We start from the raw sequence: 19147 nt of genomic DNA, 5'->3' as shown, positions 1-19147 counted from the left end.
TCGATAAAGCTTAATTTGCAGCAGCAATTTAAAGCATAGATCCACCTAAAAGAAACAACAAATTGCAGGGAAATTGTGCCAAAAACGGTAGAACACACAACCCCGAACAGCCCGTAAAAACCAGCTCAAACTAGTGTTGATGGCTTGGCAACGAACAACCCATCTCAGCGTGGCCATGAATGGAGTCAAATTTTCCATTATTTTATGCACGCACTCTTGCTATATGTTGACCGAATCGTGGTCTTGCATTGAACACATAATTCTCCAATGGATTCATGCCTGAACTTGGAGTTAGTTGCCTGTGAGGGTGATCAACCATACGATTTGGCATATTGGACTGTTCTGGCATCACTTTTATTGTCTTCGGCCCCGCACTCCACTTAGCAATTAATATGAGAGAATTAAAATCTGTAAAAATTCTTCATGTGTCTGGACAAAATCAAGGGAGACCGCAACATCCCACAATGCATATCGTACTCATGAGTTTGGACAAAACCAAAAGCAGACAAATTCACCGCTCTTGATGACTTCACGCGTGATGTTCCAGGTTTGTTTTTTTCTTTCTGGCTCGGTGAGGCTACAAACGCAAATTTGGAGGTGTTTCTCGGGTTATGTCCGTCAATGCTTCGGGGTAGACTTTGCTGATTGCGTGACGAAGCTTGACCAATATCGCTCGTCAGCGGACTTGCAGGTTGATGACTCGACAGATTGGTGGCATAGCTTCGTCGGCGAACCTGCAAGAGAAATCGACAAAAAAAGTAGCCAAAAAGAAAAAAGGTAGTAATCAATCTACCTGACTCCTTTTTGACCGTGACCCCCACCGCTTGAATCTTGCTCCTTCAGTCTTCTTTTTTGTCGCCAAGTATTCTGTTGGTGTGGTATGCATATGGCAGGAGTGGCGATCAACTCTCCATGGGGGTGCATAGAAAGATGAAGCTTGGAAACCGACTTCTTCTCTTTTCTATTTCTCCCTCTTCTCAGACTTTTCTTTCTCAATTGTCGTGTGAGTACTATGGCCGTGTATTGCAATATGTGGCCCCCCGAATGTAAACCCTACGTGTGTATTTATAATGGTGAGCTAGGGTTTACGTTTTATTTTCATTATTTGCAAAATTATTCCTCAACTTGTGATAATCGCAATTTGATCCGGAGACAAAATATTTATCCATGAAACCCTTTTTTTTTTTCAATTAATGGACATTTTTTAATTAAAAGGATTTTCACAAATTAAATGGGCTGATTTAAGCTCAAAATTATTCCAATAGCCTTGTTAATTTTCGGCACACACTCCTTCTTGATTGCCGAAAAATCCAAACTAAGCCTAGTCCAATCCTCTATCAAATTGAGCTCAATTGTTTTGCCTCTTGCCTAAGTGCAATGATATGCATGACTGACAAAAAGTAAATATGCAGTGCATGAGAAATTAATTTTTGTGAGAACTATGATAATTCTCATTTTATACTTAAATGAATGATTTACTAAAAATCAAAATTTAGGTGTCAACAACTTTTTGAAAAGTGACAGGACAATCTTCTTAGCTTTTTCCCTCATGAACATTGGCAGAGTCCGAATTTGGGTCAACAAAGGAAACAAATGGGATCACCCGATTCTCCTTATTTATATGAATAAGGCTAAGCACAATTTGGAAGCGAGGGTTGTGTATAAATGAGTTTGGAAGTTGCTATCTTGTGTAGAAATTAGTTTTTTCAATTTCAGGTTTTTTATTGCCACAAAGTCATCTTATTACTATTTTAAAATTAACTACCATTATGTCAAATTTTTCCGAAGACCGTTTAAACATCTTTCTTACGCGTGATTGTTGTCATACTATGTAAAAGTTTTCTTTCGTATATTAACGTTCTTGAGTGATTTGAGCTCTTCAAAAGAAAGATCAATGTTCTTTTCAAATATTGTGAACATCATCAAGCCAATCAAATGGTGTTCGAGTACTGTGAAATTTTAGTCTTTGTGCATATTAAAACTATATGATTTTTTTTTATCTTTACCAAAAAAAAAGCTATATGAATTTTAAGATAATTTCTCTATTAGTTGAGAAGATCTTATAAGAATAGCTGCTATATATGACACATTAATAGCTTATCAGCATTCATATTGGGAGTCGCATGTAGTGCCACTACACATGTATTAGATGGTTTTAGATTAGATGTATGTAAGGGTACAATCCAGTTAAGTCAAGTCGAGCCCACACAATGCCCGGCTCAAGCTTAACTGGACTCCATTTGAAGCTCAAAACCTGACTTGAATTGAGTACGTTTTGCCCCTGGTCAAACTCGGCTCAGTATGAAACTCGACATATTCGAGCTTGACTCGAGTCTGACTCGTTTTGTAGTATGTAAAATTCAACAAACTCTACTTTCTCATGCTCAACCCGACTAGAAATACTTTTTTTTTTTTCAAATGATCCAGGATCTGCCGGTTGTAATCGGGCTTCGCCCTTTCCGACGGCGACTATACCTGGAGGAAAGCTGACCCCGCAGCCCACCAACAAGAGCCCCCCACTTAAATTCGAGAAACGAGTTGGGAGAGTTTCGAACTCCCGATCGTGGCTTACGCCGGCGCCAAAGAGTTTGATTCTCACCAAACACGCCATGCCCATGGTGAGTTCGGCTAGAAATACTTGGTACTCGCTATATTTGTTTGTGTTTGAAAACATATTAAAGGGTGAAAGTGTAATTACAAGTAAAAAGTAAGATTGTGAGTACGTTTAACTTTTTTTTTTTTTTTTTTTTGGTAAGGAATTGTACGACTCAATATGGTCCATGTTAAACTCTCTCAAACTCCACGACCACAAAAAGCCCTCCCGAAGACCGATTTCAACCATGTCTATGGCCCAAAGACAAACCCTACAGCTTGGAACGGACGATCAGAACCTAAGTACGTTTAATTTTATGGGTCACTAAAATAGAAAAGAAAAGTTCAAAAATTAAAATACTTGATTAGGCTCGCGAGCCCATCGAGTCAAGTATGTTTAGGCTCAAACTCCGCTTGACAAGCCATTCGAATCACTCGAACTTGACTCAAACTCGGAAAAAGGAAACCGAGCGAATCTTGCATAGGCGAGGAGTTGAGTTATCGTCTTTTTCTTCTTTATACCCGAGCTTTGGCAATAGAGCTTCAAGGATAACTTGGTACTAACCTATCAGGGACATTGTTGAAGCACTTCAACACAATTTTTTTTTCTACGTGTGTCATGTCTACATCGGTTCCACGGTTCCGACATATGCTTGAGCAGTCATTATCGGCTATGAGACATTAATTCTTCAGCATGTTCGAATCATTTCTGCAATCAAAGCGATGCTATCATAGCGAGGATAAACATTCAATTCTGAAGAAAATACTTAAAAGTCAATCAACACTAAAATCTCAAAATCACAACATATCCCTATACAAAATTTTCTAAATTTCCGAGGACATGTAGAGAGAGAAAATGAAATTCTTTGGCATCCACTTGGTCTCGATGTCTCTCACTTCTCATCAAGGAAAACGTCAGTGAGAACATTCGTGGAGTGTAATGATGCCCTCAGCAGCTTTATACCCTTCAAATTTACAAACCAAATAATTAGAAAGCACAGTTGATCAATGGTTGTAAAAAAGCTAAAACTTGGATTAATCAATATATACCAATACTTAGTTAAGAATTTTTTGTGGTACAGTGTCGGTAACTTTTTTTCACACAACTCACGTTGATCCGTATTCATTTTCAATTTATACGTCGCTTAGAGTATATTTTCCATGGAAGTTGTTGAGTTATTAAGTTTACACTTCTAAATTATAAATATACCCTAATGGCAAGGAATAGCATGAGCTTACCTCGTCCATTCCCAAGTTGACCACCTTCTCCTCAAGATGCCCAATCTCCTTTACGTTGAACTGATTGAGCAAAGTAATGCTCGAAATAGTCGACATCGGCTTGACCACCAGATCGTCCATCACCATGTACGTCACCAACCCTTGCACGAAACCACCCTTTCCGGCCGATTCAGCCGCTGATGCCACAGCAGCTGTCAGGTTACCAGCCGGCGATTCGACAAAAGTGGATCTTTGGTTCATGGAATTTCCGCAATTAGGACATTTTGCAGAAGGGTGCTCAGCCACATAGGTCGAACAGCTAACCGACGAACGGGAAGAGCACCTGTAGTAGGTTTTGGCATTGATTCTGAAGACACAGTTGCAGGCAATAGGGATGGGATTTCAGAGACAAAGGCAGGTGCTTTGGGTTTCAAGAGAATGTCTTTCTTGTAAGATTTCATGTACACATCATTCAGCTTCTCGATGCTGCTGTAGAGATTGCCTAAACTGCCGACCATCCCTATTTTCTCGAGGAGCCTGATCACCGTTCCGACCGGCAATGCGAGGATGTGGAAGAGGAAGTCGACAAAGTCCTTCCCACCTTCAGCAAATAGCACCCTCCGGTTGGTCTTGTCCACCAGAAGCTTCAAGTTCACTCTTTCTGTCGGCATTCTTTGGGTCGCTGTATGCAGAAAGGAAGCTGTGACTCACGCAATGCTCCTTGCGAGTAGATCCAGTGGAGATTAGGCTCATAGTGCAGTGGCGGTATTTATAATATGAAGGGCCAAATTGTCAAGAAACGTATGGGAAGTGAAAAGGGCAGGAGGAAGTGAAGAGTCAAATACATGAATGAATCCAATAGATGTTCATGTACGTTCAGATCTTGTGGCTTACTGTATTCTAGTAACTAATGAGGAGTCATTGCAGGACTGTAGTTTTCTCCGACTGAAAAGAAATTGCTATATTGTAGGAGGAGGAAGACGAACAAGAAAGATTATTGCATACCCGCAACTGAATTTGCACGATAACTACATTGGTGTAATCCATTTCTTTTATAAATGGGAACTACTAGACGGAATTAGAGTACATCCACCTCGCCAATCGGGACGGAACAAGAACAAATCGTAAGGGGGGCAAAATGTGTAAGAGTAACGTAGATAAGTAAGTCATATACACTCAGGAATAATAAAATAGTGGGCTGAATTATTATCTTGCGAAAAAAAAAAAAGATTTCGCAAAATATGTTGATGTCAGGCTATGTAGCACTGACACTTCCCGGAAGGCTCCGTGTCATGTCGGACAACGGACATCGGTCCGGCACGCAAGAATAAGCAATCAACGTGCCGGGCACGCTACCGATACGGGTGTCTGGCTTCCAACACACTATTCCTACATGTTGGGTCAATTTTGAAAATTTTCAATTTGTTAGGGGTAAAATTGTAAATTTAAGAAAATTTATTATTCTAAAGAGAATTCCACCTAATTGCACACTTTGCCCACCAAACCCTAATTGCATCCTTTCATCCTCCCGGCCCCCTCTCTGTCTCACACGGCAGAGGCTCGCTCTCACAGTTGTCAGTCTCTCCCTCTTCGCTCTCTATCGCAGTCACACGACGTCAGGCTGATGGCTCCCACCAATGTTGGGCTTTTCTTCTGTGCCAGATACTCTCACCGGCATTGAGCTTTTCTTCTATGCTTGTTGTACTATCGTATCAACGCTACAGAGATGTTAGGTAATAGAAATTTGTAACTACTTCTCACTATATTAGGAAGTGTGTACTATTAATCACTAATTTGTTACCTCCCCTTGGCACATTGAGAGTTTTATCTTAGAGTTTACTTCCATCTCATCTCAGTCTCTTCTCTTCTTCATAATATTACTCTTTTATTTAATCAAAAAAAGTTGAGAATGCACTCCATGGGCTTTAGAACATAGTAAATCCAAAAGACCCAAGTGGATAAAGAACCCAATTACTCGGTAGACTCTTTCTCCTTTGGGCTTTAGTGTAAGGAACGCTCCTTAATCCTTTCGCTCTGAAACCACATTGTAAGGAACAGTTCTCAATCCTCTTGCTCTGATACCAACAATGTCGGGAGCCATCCTTAATCCAACTGCTTTGATACCAACAATGTCGGGAGCCATCCTTAATCCAACTACTCTGATACCAAGTCTATCAAGGGCCTAACCTCAATCCGTACTCTGATACCATCCTTGTCGGGACCCCGACCTTAATCCATGCTCCAATCGCATTCTGTTTTAATCTTTTATTACATAAAATAGAGCGCATGCGGAAGACGGAACAAAAATATAAGCGCATGCAAAACAAAGTGGCATGCACAAGGCCTAAAGGGTATAGCCTTTTTATAGGGGTTTCTTAACCTATATAGCATGCAACAGAACATCCATAACCACGATACCAATTCAAAAAATACTGCTTTTATATAATAGATAACTATTAAATTACATCTTCTTTATTCACATACAAACATAATAATGCACGTGGAGGATTAAAAGGGAAAATTGCTCTAGAGTACTGTCGTCCCTCGACATAGGCATGCTCCAACTCCATCATCCTTGTCCGCTACTTTTCAAATGGATAGATTATCTGAAAAAGGGTTAAATCAACGAGGATGAGCGAAAGCTCTGCAAGTAAACATCTAGACAAACAACTAGGCTATTCATTCGTTCAATTAGTCAAGCGGATCACAACAGTCAACCGAACAGCAAAAGACCAAGGAAGCTACCGCGATACACATACACGGAGAAGGCACAAGATAATCAAGGGCCTATCCAACAAAGTAAATACGAAGGACACAAAACTCCCCTAATCCTTTCCCTCAAACCTCATGACCAAATATCTAAATGAACTCGTTTTTAATCCGATCCATCTAGTGACTTATCTAGCGATCTCACTTCGATTCCACTCTTCCCGGGGTCCGACGGCAACCATGAAACCATCCGATTCATCACACGAGTAGCTAACCCCACAATTCCTTTCCCGAATCCATAAGGCCGAACTTCCCTCCATATGCGTTCCTTCTTCAATTCATAAACCGACGACAATCAGGGCGATCCACTTATACAATCAGCTTACCCAAGAGTCCAGGACACCAAATCAAGCAACGGATTGGAAATTCATTGTTGTTTTCCTCACCATGCAAACCCGGCCATTCACCCGTATACCCATTTTCAAACATCGACGATTCATACTCAAACCAATGACAAATGAACAATCTAGTAGCAAGGAAAGATATCTACTTGCCTTAAGATCGCAGACGAAGAAAACCGAAGTTGATCTGCTTCAAAATGAGCTTGGATCCCTCTCCTCTTTCCTTGCATCGCGTAGCACCAAGAGGGGACGACGAGCTTCGAGCGAGGTGACGATAGCTAGATGAGAGCGAGGCCGAGGTTGAGAAGCGGTGGGTTTCGCCGTCGACGCCAAGATGAGCTCGAGCGAGCGAGGGGCAAGTGCCGCATTGGGGTGTGTAGTGGGTTGGTGGAGAGAACGGCGTGGTGGATGGGGTTCTCATGAGGGAGGGGTAGGAGAATGAGAAAGAAGAGAGAGAGAGAGAAAGTCGGTTTTATAGTGGGCATTTATAAAGAGGGAGGGGGTCAGATCAATAAGGAGAGGGAGGGGTTGGATCAAAGGGTTTCGTGCCTACACGTGTACTAATTCTGGCGCGAACAATTCCTTCGCAGTCCATGGTAAATCATTACCCCCACACTTTTACCAATTTCAAAAAATTCTGACCATCACATTTAGCAACCCAATCAACCACCCTATTTGTTTCTCTACCGATATGGGCCATCTTTAGCTTCGAATAAGATCCACAAAGGATATGGGCTTTTTTGATAGGCACATGGAGACTTTAGATGACTTGAGTTTGATCTTAGGTCATGTATGTAAAGCTAAAAAATTTCTCATACTAGAAAATTAGAAATAAAGTAATATTTCTTGACTTGACCAACAAATCACTTTGAAACTTCTTGAGTAAGCCACCTTTGGCTTAATGCTTAAGCTAACTCATATAGCTTGTCAAAGAAGTTTCTTTAGCTTAGTGAGGAAGAAATCTTATGGCTTCTAGAAGAAGCTAATTCTCTAGTTTAATAAGTAAGTAACCTCGTAGCATCTCAAGGAAGCTATCCCGTAACTTCTCGAGGAAGCCATCTTCTATTTACTCGGGAAGTTAACCCCGATGGTAGTTATAAAGGAGATCATTAATCGACCAAAGATCAATCACAAATCGACTACAGTCGAAACAGATTAATCAACAAATTGGTTGAAGGAATCAACGAAAGATTAGGCGAGGATCAAGTAAGAGCAACGACTAATCCGAGTGCAAGGCAAGTTTGGCCGACAACTAGCTCGAACGACGCTCGGTTGGCCGCACCTGGCTAGCGTGCAGCCAGGGCAAGGCTCACCAGCGGCTCGCATGCTACCGGACAGCTACACCACGATCACGCCTCCATCTAGGGCGATATCATCCAGTCGATACCGACGACGGCTAGCACCTCTGACCGCCGCAATCCATTGAGATTCGGACCGGTCCAACCCCGCCATCCGCTATCGATCATCCGTCATTTTCGCTTCTAAAAGATTCTAGAAGATAGAATTGATTAGATATTTTTGAAGTAATCATTACAAACTAGACATTTTATTAACAAGTAATTATTACAGTCAAGATATTTAGTATGAACAAATCTTCTTATGACACATAGACCAATCAAATAGGGACACGAACCTATCCTATAGACCTAGGGAACACTTCACCCACATTAGGCCTCACACTTGGGCCAATAAGGAGTTGCCACAAACCTAATCTAGATTTTAGAGGACACCTCACTAAATTAGCCCAAGCAAGTGGACCAATCATAGAAAGATAAGTGGCTACACTAGTTTAGGGTGACACATATACACTATAGGTAGGCAAGTGAACCAATGATATTGAGATAAATCGAGGGTGTAATGATGATGGGAGCTCTTATAAATTGAGGGTCATCCCCTATTTTGGGGCCACATCAACCATACTATCCTCTCCTCCTCTCTCTCCCTCTCCCTCGCCGACTCTCTCTCTTTCTCGTAGCCTCTCTCTAGCCATCGCCTCACACCAAAAGCCGTCGCCACCATCGTTTCCTCTCTCTCTCTCTCTCTCTCTCTCTCTCTCTCTCTCTCTCTCCACACATTTCCGTTCCCTCACTTGCAAGTAGTAGGTTTGATCTTTTCCGTTCGGGTATGTCGCGACCTAAAAATTCAGAAAATTTCAGGCTAATGGATTATCGGGTTAATTATTTAACTAACCTAACTCAGACTCTCCCAAGTCCATACCAAATCGTAACTTAAGGTTCGATTGATTAACATGCAATATATTTTAATTTTGGAGCCGCCACTAATCATTTATGGTAGGTCAATTAGAAACCTAAATAAAATAACGGGAGAACTATTTTATTCCTACGAACCAGAGATTAAGAGTTCGGGGACTTAACTACGCTAGATTACTCTAACGCCCTTTCGGTACCATTTTATTTCATGAAAAATCATTTGAGAAGGCAACATTAATTGATTTTAACATAAGTCACTAACAAAGGTTATCATGCGGGTAGTGACAACCGGTTCGGTGGAACCGCCGGTTCCGATTCAGGAACCGGCCGTGTATAATTCCGGTTCCGGGCCGGTTCCGATTCCGCTTCGGAACCGCCGGTTCATTCCGATTCCTTTTTAATAATAATTTTTAAAATAATAAATAATATAATAAATATAATAAATTATAAATTATAAAATACAATTAAATTGTACATTGTAATAAAATATGGGCAAAAAAAAAAAAGGAATGGGCTTGAACTTAATGAATTATCATTAAGCGCCTACATATCTTCTTGGGGATAGAAGAATCAAAGCCCATGTAGTTCTTTTACCTTTGAGAAGCCCAACTTACCTCATCGTCAATCGTCGCTACCCGTTGTGGTACCCGTGGCGGTGGTATCTCCAACATCATCGCTAAAAAATTCGTGTTCACGATCTAACTCTTGGTGTCGATATTTCGCCCTCGTCCAATCGCCGACACAAGCTTGAGCTTTCATAGAGTCCGAGCTTAATCTTGAACGGCGAGAGTCCAAAATTAATCCTCCAGCACTAAATGCTTGTTCAACTGCAACCGTTGAAGAAGGGGTTGCTAATATTTGACGAGCGATGAGGGCGAGAACTGGATACTCGATTTGGTGACTCTTCCACCACTTCGAGATTTCGAAATCTGTACTATGTTACGCATCACGAAACTCAAATTGAGTGGTTAAATATTTTTCTAATTCAGAAATACTACATGTTGCCCCTTTTTATTTTTTTTTGCCTACTCTTAAGCATATTATACCATCTACTAAGTGAACTACCACCTTCGCTACGTGAGGCGGTAGATTGTAAAGATCCGGAATCACTTAAACCATATCTACTACAAAATTCTCCATTTAATGCTACTATAGATTCTTTAACATGTCCTAATATATTTGAAATATCTATTGAATCTTCCAAATGTAAACAATCATGATAATACACATTCAAATAATCTTGTAAACCATCTAATTTAATACGTGGATCAAAAACAATACCAACTAAATAGACAAGAGGAATTTGCAAATAATAATGCAACCATTTTTCTCGCATTACTAAAATAGTTCGACCTAATTTGGTATCGTTTTCATATTCACTAAAAATACTACCAATATTAACACACTCTATTAAAAATAAATGCGTTGTAGGATAATAAATACCAGATAAAGTCTTAGTAGCATCATTAAAAATTTTCAAAATATCTAAAATTTTCTTGCAAACGTCCCAATGTTGAGGAAGTAAAGTAATTTCGGGAATATTTTGTGAAATAAACATACATAATAAATCTTTATATTCAAAAGTTTGCCGAAGCAACTCGTACGTAGAATTCCAACGAGTCGGAATATCTTTTGGAAATCTTCTTGCCCTTCTCCCATTTTGTTTACAAAATTTTCCCCATGATTTCATACATTGGGGACAACTCCATAAAAATTTAATTGCACTTTTTATTGGGGCGAGAGAAGTGTCAAGAGTTTGTAAACCATCTTGTACACATAAATTTAAAACATGACAAGCACATCTAATGTGAAAAAATTGTCCGCCAAAAGTGGGTTTGCAAATATTTTCTAATTCGGGAATAGAAGCGGTATTTGGGCGGCATTATCAAAACCAATTGAAAATACTTTATTTATTAAATTATATTATTCTAAAACTTGCCTAATTATTCTATAAATATTATGAGCCGAATGTCTTTAATCAAAAACTCGGAATGCAATAAGTCTTTTTTGAAGCATCCAATTGTCATCTATCCAATGACACGTGACACCCATATAAGAATGAATTTGCCAAGGATCACTCCAAATATCGCTACCTATATGCACACGTCCATTGAATTCCGCAAAAAATTTTGCTAAAGATTTTTTCCTTTTTTATAAAGATGAAAAACTTCGCGTTTAAGAGTATTTTTTGGAATAGTTGGCGCTTGCAGAACCAACACAGTATTTATCAAATATTTCATATTAAAATTTTCACCAGTATTAAATGAAGCATGATCAAGGGCAACATATTCACCTAATGTTTGTTTATAAAGTGCTTCAGTGAAACGAAATAAAGGATGAGGATTAGAAGTAGCGTACCCGAAAATTTGTTGTTGCGTATTGTCGATCCCCGCTTGCGTTGGATGTTTTTTCGTCAAATGCCGACGGAATGTTCCGTAGCCGTCTCCTTTCGTAAATTTATATGTTTGCGAACAGTATTTACATTTTATATTATACTTACCTTCGACTTCATCACGTACCTTGTCGAAGTGTAGCCACAAGTCCGATGTATTATCTCGGCCCTTCCGTTCCGGCTCATTTGCCGTTGACGTTTCTTCGACACCAGTGGGAGGATGAAGACTTTCTTGTGTTGGGATGTGATCGACGTTCGGAATCGGGATATAGTTGATATTATCGTCGTCGTCTTCCCAACTTGCATACTCACGAGGATCATATTCAGGAATGGGATACTCGGAATCTCCCATAGTCATCTTGCCCTTGTCAGCATTTCTGCTTCCACTTGCCATTTTTGAGAGAATTGATCGGAAATCCGATTGAGAGAATTGAGTCGGGATTGAGAGAATTGGGAGAATTTGAACGATTTGAGAGGATTTCGGAGAGAATTCGAGAGATTGTTCAGAGAATTTGTGACAAAAATGAAAGGGGAAGCATATGTATTTATAAGCAAGAATTATTTTTAATTCTTTTTTTTTTTTGATAAAGCAACGGCCCAAAGGGGGGGGAGGGAGGGTAGTGGCGGGCCCGGGGCGAGAGAACCCAACGGCTCTCTGCCTCCGGGCCCCTTTTTTTTTCTTTTTTTTCTTTTTTTTTATTTTCACGGTTCGGAACCGTGGGCCCGGTCAACGGGCCGGTTCCGTGCCCAAATGGCCCCCTCTACATGCGGGTGCACAATCAATTAATAAATATCCAGAAGTCAATATAATCAAGGGAGCATGCGCCACACAAAATTATTATTATTTTTTTTATTTTCGATTTTTATATGAATGCATGAAAGGCTATACTATATGTGATGCAATGTCGTGATGCAAATGCAAGACTAAGCTAAATGACGTGCAAAAGATGACATGCAAATGAAAATTAACTTCGTGACGTATGAATTAAAATTTTAAATATGCAATTTTAAACTAATGTATAAAGATATGCTTATAGTTTAATTAAATTGATTACGTGATGTTGGAATCAATTAAATTAACCTAAGCATACAATTCTACATGCAATGCAAACTAACATGCAACCTATATGACATGGTATGAGATGACATAGCAAAGATGAATGAAGTGGCATGGATGACGTGGCAAAGATGACATGGCAAGATGACGTGGCAAAGATGAATTTTTTTTTATTTTCGGATGAATTTATTTCCTAAAATAGAACTATGCCAAAATAATTTTTATCTTGCATATTTTAGAGTTTACATTAAACTAAACCCTAATATATTAAAGATAAATTATTTTAAACATGAGATTCTATCAAAACATACAATTTCTATTCTAGTATGCAATCTAACCTAATTATTTACAAAAAAAAAAAAAAGGATTAGATATGCAATGATCTACATGATGCTATTTTTGAAAAGATATGTAATTTTCAAATATGGAAAGTGAATGAATGCAAACCTTTTAGAATTTTCGAGATTACATCATACAACGGATATATTCTAAAAGATATGACAATCAAGCAATTCAAATCAAAAGAGGAAAGTGAATATGTCAATCAATGTCAATCAAGAAAGTGGATATATCAATTAAGTTTTGAAATATTTCGTGAATATTTGAGTCAATCTTTAATTCATAATCCTACGATTAACGATTAAACTCAAATCCTTGTCTAATCGAGTATTCCATCAATAATCCTAAAGATGGACGTTCTCGATCATATGGCAAGTTGTGGATTGGGAAAGAAAATTTTCCTAATCAACCTGTATTTTTAAAAGATATCCACTTTGATGTAATATTCAAGATATTCAAATAAGTCACAAAATAGGCAAGTGAATATATCAAAGTTCAAGACAAGAAATTTACCTTGTCTTGCAAAATTCACACTTTCCTAATTTGGATTTTCAAACCACAAATTGCAGCCCAAGATTTGCCCTCACGGACCTGCTTGATGGGGAACCTTCCATGCACAGCTAGGACAACTTGAGGGACCGGCGGCTCACAGGACTCCACGGGGATTCAAGGTGGGTGTCGCGACCCTCCCTCGGAGCGGAAAGTGAGAGAGGGTTAATGGGTCGCCCTTCCGGCCCGGCTGCGTGTGGACCTTCGGACGCGGGCCTCTCCCAAGGCCCATTACCTAAATCGCAACGGAGGATAAAATCGAGTCAACCTTCGGTGTGGTCTAGTGACATGTGCTACGTGTGCATGCCTCGGAGTCGCCACCAATCGTTTCGTGGAAGGTACGATTGGAAACCCTATCGAATAGTCGGGAGCTTCTACTCGATTTTGCGAGAACCAGAGAAATGGGATCGGGGACTTAGTTACGCCAACTATCGGAGTTGACGCCCTTTCGGTACCTAAGTTGATCGAATTTTTCTAATTTCGAATTTCATGCAGACGAGTGGGGTACGAATCCTAATCTAGGAGTTCATGCAGATGGGAGTAATTATCCTAGCAATCACAATCAATTAAAGTAAATGCGCAAATCAAGGAATTCATAACGTGCGGATAAATCGCATCAAATCAGCGTGGCATTCCTAGTATAGCCCTATTGGCTTAGAGAAGGGACATTCAAAGCATAAGAAGAGATCATGGGTGATTTGGAAGTGATTCGCCCAAGAGGGGCAAAATCGTAATTTTGAGAAAATTTGAGGAAGATTTGCCAAAAGGGGCAAAACCGTCATTTCGGAAGAGATTCGGAGTGAGAAATGTTGAAAATAGGATTGGCCACCTAAACCGTCCCATTTCCTAATTTCCGACATTTTTTGGAAGTCCACAGGAATTTTTGGAGACAAATTACCCCTAAAGGGTAAAATTGTCATTTTTGGAAAGATCGGGAGGAAAAATCTCAAAAATTAGGATTGATCAGTTGATTGTGACCATTCCTCAATTTTTGAGAATTTTTGGAATTTTTGTGAATTTTCTACAATTTTTCCTAATTTTTTTTTTTGATTTTTTAATGATTTATTTATTTACTTTTTTTTTGGACCGGGTCAACCCGGTCAACGGACCGAGTCAACCCGGTCCGTCCAGTCCGGACCCGCGCCCGGACCGGGGTTCACCAAAACGGCGCCGTTTGGGTCTCGGCGCGCGCAAAATTTCGAAAAATCCCGCCTAAAACCGACCGATGGTCTAGGTTGCGCCACGTGGCGCGACGACGACGGCCGGATCCGTTGACTGGAATCGACGGCTCGGATCGAAGATGGACTAAATCCCTACCGCACGATTTAAAGGGACGGATCAACAGTCCGCATCGAATGGAGCTAACAAATCGTGACCGTTCGATCCCGCTATTTTTATTTTCCGAAAATGGTTTTCATTTATTATTTTGAATTTTCGAAATTTTGATCCAATGATCGGAATGGTGACGCGTGGCCAAACCTGGGCCACGCGATCACAAAATATTTTTTATTTTTCGAAAAATGGAATATATTTAAAAAAAATGATTTTTATTTTTTGAAAATCGGAGATCTAGACACGTGGCGTACGGAGAGCCGTCGGATCAATTCGTTTGTTGTAACAGACTTGCCGACGTGGCTGCCACGTAGCTGCCACGTCGGTGACACCTGGGCGTTGACCGAGTCAACTTTCGTTGACCGGTCAACAAATTCGCTCGAGGAGACGACCGGCGCCGACGAACTTCGCCGGCGCCTCGCCGGAACTCGATTCCGACGCGCAACTCAGCTCGAAATGTCACGGTTTTCTCCTCGTTCGATCCCACTGCTAACCTATATCGAAATATCCCAAGTTCAGCCCTAAAAAAAGACTTGAACTAACCTAGACCGGCCTCCAATGTCCGGCCGAACCTGCAACTTCCGGCGATCATAAGAAACAAGACAAAAGCATCTCCAAAACTCAACGATTTTTGCGTCAAACGACTCCTCTTCATCTCTGGAACGACATATATCAATCTTATATTCGTATTCGGACTAAAATCACGTAGATCAAAGGCGACCGGACGTCCATGTCCGGCGAACTTCAAGCAAATCAACTAAGCACATTTTACTATATCGAAACTCCAAACTAATCCATCTAATATCATCCAATGAAGTGTAAGATACTTACCGGCGGGTCCAGCGGCTTCGATTTCGAAGCAAGCGAGTTCGGGAGCTCGAGGTAGGCGGCGGGATTATGAGGTCGACACAAAGGGATTTCATGCACAAAAAGCACAAATAAAGCACAAATGCAGGTTCAGGGGAGTCGCAGGAACATTCTCAGCCAAAGAGCACGGAAAAACAACGATCTATTGTAACCGGACTTCGAGAAATTGAATCTGGAAAACGGCGAGGAAGCTCACCTGTTTCGAGCTTGATGGCGACGGCAGGAAGCTTCAAAATCTTCGCGAGACCGAGAGGACTCGAGTGATGCAATCGGCGAGGAAAGGCGTCGCCCGAGCTGGCCGGCGACGAAGCTTTGAGCTCTCGGTGCTCCCCTCTCTAATGGCGTCCCTCTCCTCTTTTGTTCGCTCTCTCTTCTTTTTTTTTGAATCTGAATCCCCCGCCTCTTGTTTGCGAGCACCTCTCTCCTTTTGTTAATCTTCACCCGTGCTCGCTCTAATTGCCTTTCCTTCTAGATTCTTCTCGAAGCCTTTTCGTTGAAGCAAAACCGTCAAGAAAAATGGCCTCCCCTACTCTATCTTGCGCCGGTGACACTTTGGGGGAGACGATGAACAGCAGCGGGTCGCCAGGTCGGACCCGCCCGACCCTGCAGACCCGGTTCGTGCAATAAATGGCCAAATTGAGCTAGCAATTAACATTTTTTCATAAAATTGATGCCAAAAATCGTGGATTACTTCTGAAAATGAGATTTTCGTGAAAAATACCCCATGAATTGAATGAAAACCCCAAATATTGAGTAGGATCCGAAATTGATTTTTACAAAATTGGAGTCCTTAATGAAGGAATTATCCTCAATTGAGCCTACCATTAGATTCAGAAGGTCAAAAACTATAGGATAGGCGTCTTGGGGTTCCATGGGTGTCTCTCAATGAAATTTAATTTTGAATTTGGCCTTCTAGGGACTAAAATGAAAGAATTTTATGTGCAATTAAGTCCCTAATGCCAAAATTGAGCAAATTAACCTGCAATTGGATCAGAATGTGAAGTGGAATACTAAAGAATCACGTCACAACCTTAATAGTGAAGAAAGAAAAATAAAATGACCCCAAATGGTATTTTTATGTCTAATTTGTGGGGTACATTTGTGAAGGAACACACAAATCCGATTTGGAATTTACAAACTTTAAGAGGTCAAAATGAAAAGGAAATTAAAAGAAAAATATTGACTATTTTTCTGTATTTTTGTGACCTCGAATGGTATTTTTCTTGGCTTTTTTTGGGTATTTTCCTATTTTCTGAAAAATATCAAAAAATGCGAAAAATATGAAAAATTATTTTTTGATCAAAAATGGTTCCTTGAGCTTGGCCAAGGCTACCAAAGTTGATTTTGCAATTTTCTAATTTTTTGTGAATTTTTTTATGAATTTTCGAAAAAAAAAATCGAAAAAAAGATTGATTAAAAATCGGGTGTCAACAACTGCCCCTCTTTGGGAGTGATCTCGTGAGAGGTCACTTCCAAAGATAAGGTGACACCTGAAATCTAATCGACTCGATTGGGAAAAGAGAAAAGAAAGAGTTTTGACAGTTGATCTTCAAGTATTCCCGCCGATAAGCTCTTATCCAAAATGAGACTCCATGCGGTAGATACGAGAGGAGAGTAAGAAAAGATTTACCCGGCGCTTACCCGCCCGAGCTCGAGAGGCTTTCCCGTGAGCGTGAATGGATTCTAGAAGATATCTAGGGATTCATCATCAGAATGTCCTAGGGAGGTTAAGCTCTGACCCGTATGGTAGGTCAAACCATAATGGAATTCCTAATTAATAGAAATGTGAAGACGATCTATCTCGTCTGTGGGATTCGTCAGAAGATTTGATCCGTATGGTGGATCAGCCCATAAAAAGAATTCCTACTTGAAGGGATTCTAGAGACGACCTATCCCGTCTGTAGGATTCGTCGGAGGATTTGATCCGTATGGTAGATCAGCCCAGAAAAAGAATTCCTACTTGAATGGATTCTAGAGACGACCTATCCCGCCCGTGGGATTCATCGGAGGATTTGATCCGTATGGTAGATCAGCCCAGAAAAAGAATTCCTACTTCAAAGGATTCTAAAGACGACCTATCCCGCCCGTGGGATTCGTCAGAGGATCTGATCCGACTGGTGGATCGGTCCGAAAAAGACTCACCTACTAAAAGGTTTTACCCGTAAGATGATTTATCCCACTTTCGGGACTTGTCAAAAATCTTTAGAAAAGGCTTACCTACTAAAAGATTCACCTAATAAGATGACTGATCGGGGATTTATGGGATACCTGAAATCCTGCAGAAAATCGAATCTGAAAGTTCTTTTTAACGAAAGAGGTGCCATTCTGGGATGCGGGGTTACCGAAAATCCTGTAGAAGTTTCAACCTGAAAACTTTTCTCATCAAAAAGTGGAAATTCTTTCTTACCACGAAAGGCGTCCTTTTGGGATCCGGGGTTTCCATGAGTCTTGCAGAAGTTTAAACCTGAAAATTTTTCTCCACAAGAGAAGATTATCAATCTTTTATGGGGAATCATTTATCGAACCGACAAAATTTTTATGACTTGAGCTGAAGTCATGAAAAAGTCTGAATGGATGCATTATGATGTCGGAGGTTATCCAAAACATCTTGCAACATGCTAAAATGATAAAAAATTCCTTGTGAGAAAAGTTTGAATCCAACGATCCGAAACTACCAAAAGAGTTTGGTTAAAACATCCATTGGAGTATTCTCATCAAAGAGGGCTTTTCACCATTTCGAGATAACGGTTTTTCATTTTGAAAGCGCTCAAATTTCCTATTGAACCTATGCCTAGGATTCGGGATCATTCGCAACGCATACATCTTGATCGATCGGGAGGTCTTCGAAAGGACCGTAATGTTGGGCTTGGACAATGGTTTCTAAGTGGGACTCACAATTGAGTCAAGGCTATTTGAACGAAAATCTTCAACATCTGCTCCGGGTTTGCAAGTCAAGAAACCTGCAAAATGAGAAAGAAATGATCTTACTCGTACTTCTTCGAGCTAAGCTTCTACGTTAATCCAAGTGCTTTAATCGGAAAAGACTTTTTAGGGTTGTAACGTAGGTAAGGATTGGGGACCGAAAAAGGCTTATTTTTGGGCCCATAACATGTAAATGGGTGTGTCGTTGGTGATCATTGCAGCTTTACCACCGATACCGACCCTTAGGGATTATCCTTCGAAGAATGTTTCTAATCTTGAAGGTATACCCAAAATTCTTTGGAGAGCATCCTCGGTCTTCGAAGTGCATATTTTGTCTTTAGAGAGCACCTCAATCTCGTCATGATGGTGCAAAATTCTACCTCCGCCGAGGATTTTCTTTTACAACCAAAACTCATTGGAGATAAAGATATCATGGAATCTTTTGATACTTACAAGATCGAACACATGGTTCACCAGTGTACGAATATTTGAATGGGCATTGGCCTTGCTTTTACCAGGCACTTTGCTTTTTCTTGATGCCTAGGATCGGCTTTTTCTT

At 40.4% G+C, this 19147-nt stretch overlaps 1 protein-coding gene across 1 annotated transcript; it reads right to left on the bottom strand.

Annotated features, from left to right (window-relative positions):
• Nucleotides 1-3485: 3485 nt before the first annotated feature.
• On the bottom strand, nt 3486-4481 carry LOC115728179. The gene is made up of 3 exons (XM_048284297.1): nt 4276-4481; nt 3832-4177; nt 3486-3557 (listed from the first exon to the last, which is right to left on the bottom strand). Exons 1-3 carry the CDS (start codon nt 4479-4481, stop codon nt 3486-3488), a joined length of 624 nt encoding a protein of 207 aa, XP_048140254.1.
• Between the last annotated feature and the right edge of the window lie 14666 nt (nt 4482-19147).

The sequence above is a fragment of the Rhodamnia argentea genome, chromosome 8, assembly GCF_020921035.1.
Source record: "Rhodamnia argentea isolate NSW1041297 chromosome 8, ASM2092103v1, whole genome shotgun sequence".
NCBI lineage: Eukaryota > Viridiplantae > Streptophyta > Magnoliopsida > Myrtales > Myrtaceae > Rhodamnia > Rhodamnia argentea.
This window is presented reverse-complemented; position numbering and strand designations above follow the sequence as displayed.

Bases quoted from the DNA above. Each gene is read 5' to 3' on its own strand.
- LOC115728179 (XM_048284297.1), bottom strand. From the start codon at position 4,481: ATGCCGACAGAAAGAGTGAACTTGAAGCTTCTGGTGGACAAGACCAAC. The intron at 4,178-4,275 runs GTACATGAAATC...CTGTGTCTTCAG, and splicing joins ATCGAGAAGCTGAATGATGT to AATCAATGCCAAAACCTACT. The intron at 3,558-3,831 runs GTAAGCTCATGC...GTAAATTTGAAG, and splicing joins TCAACTTGGGAATGGACGAG to GGTATAAAGCTGCTGAGGGC.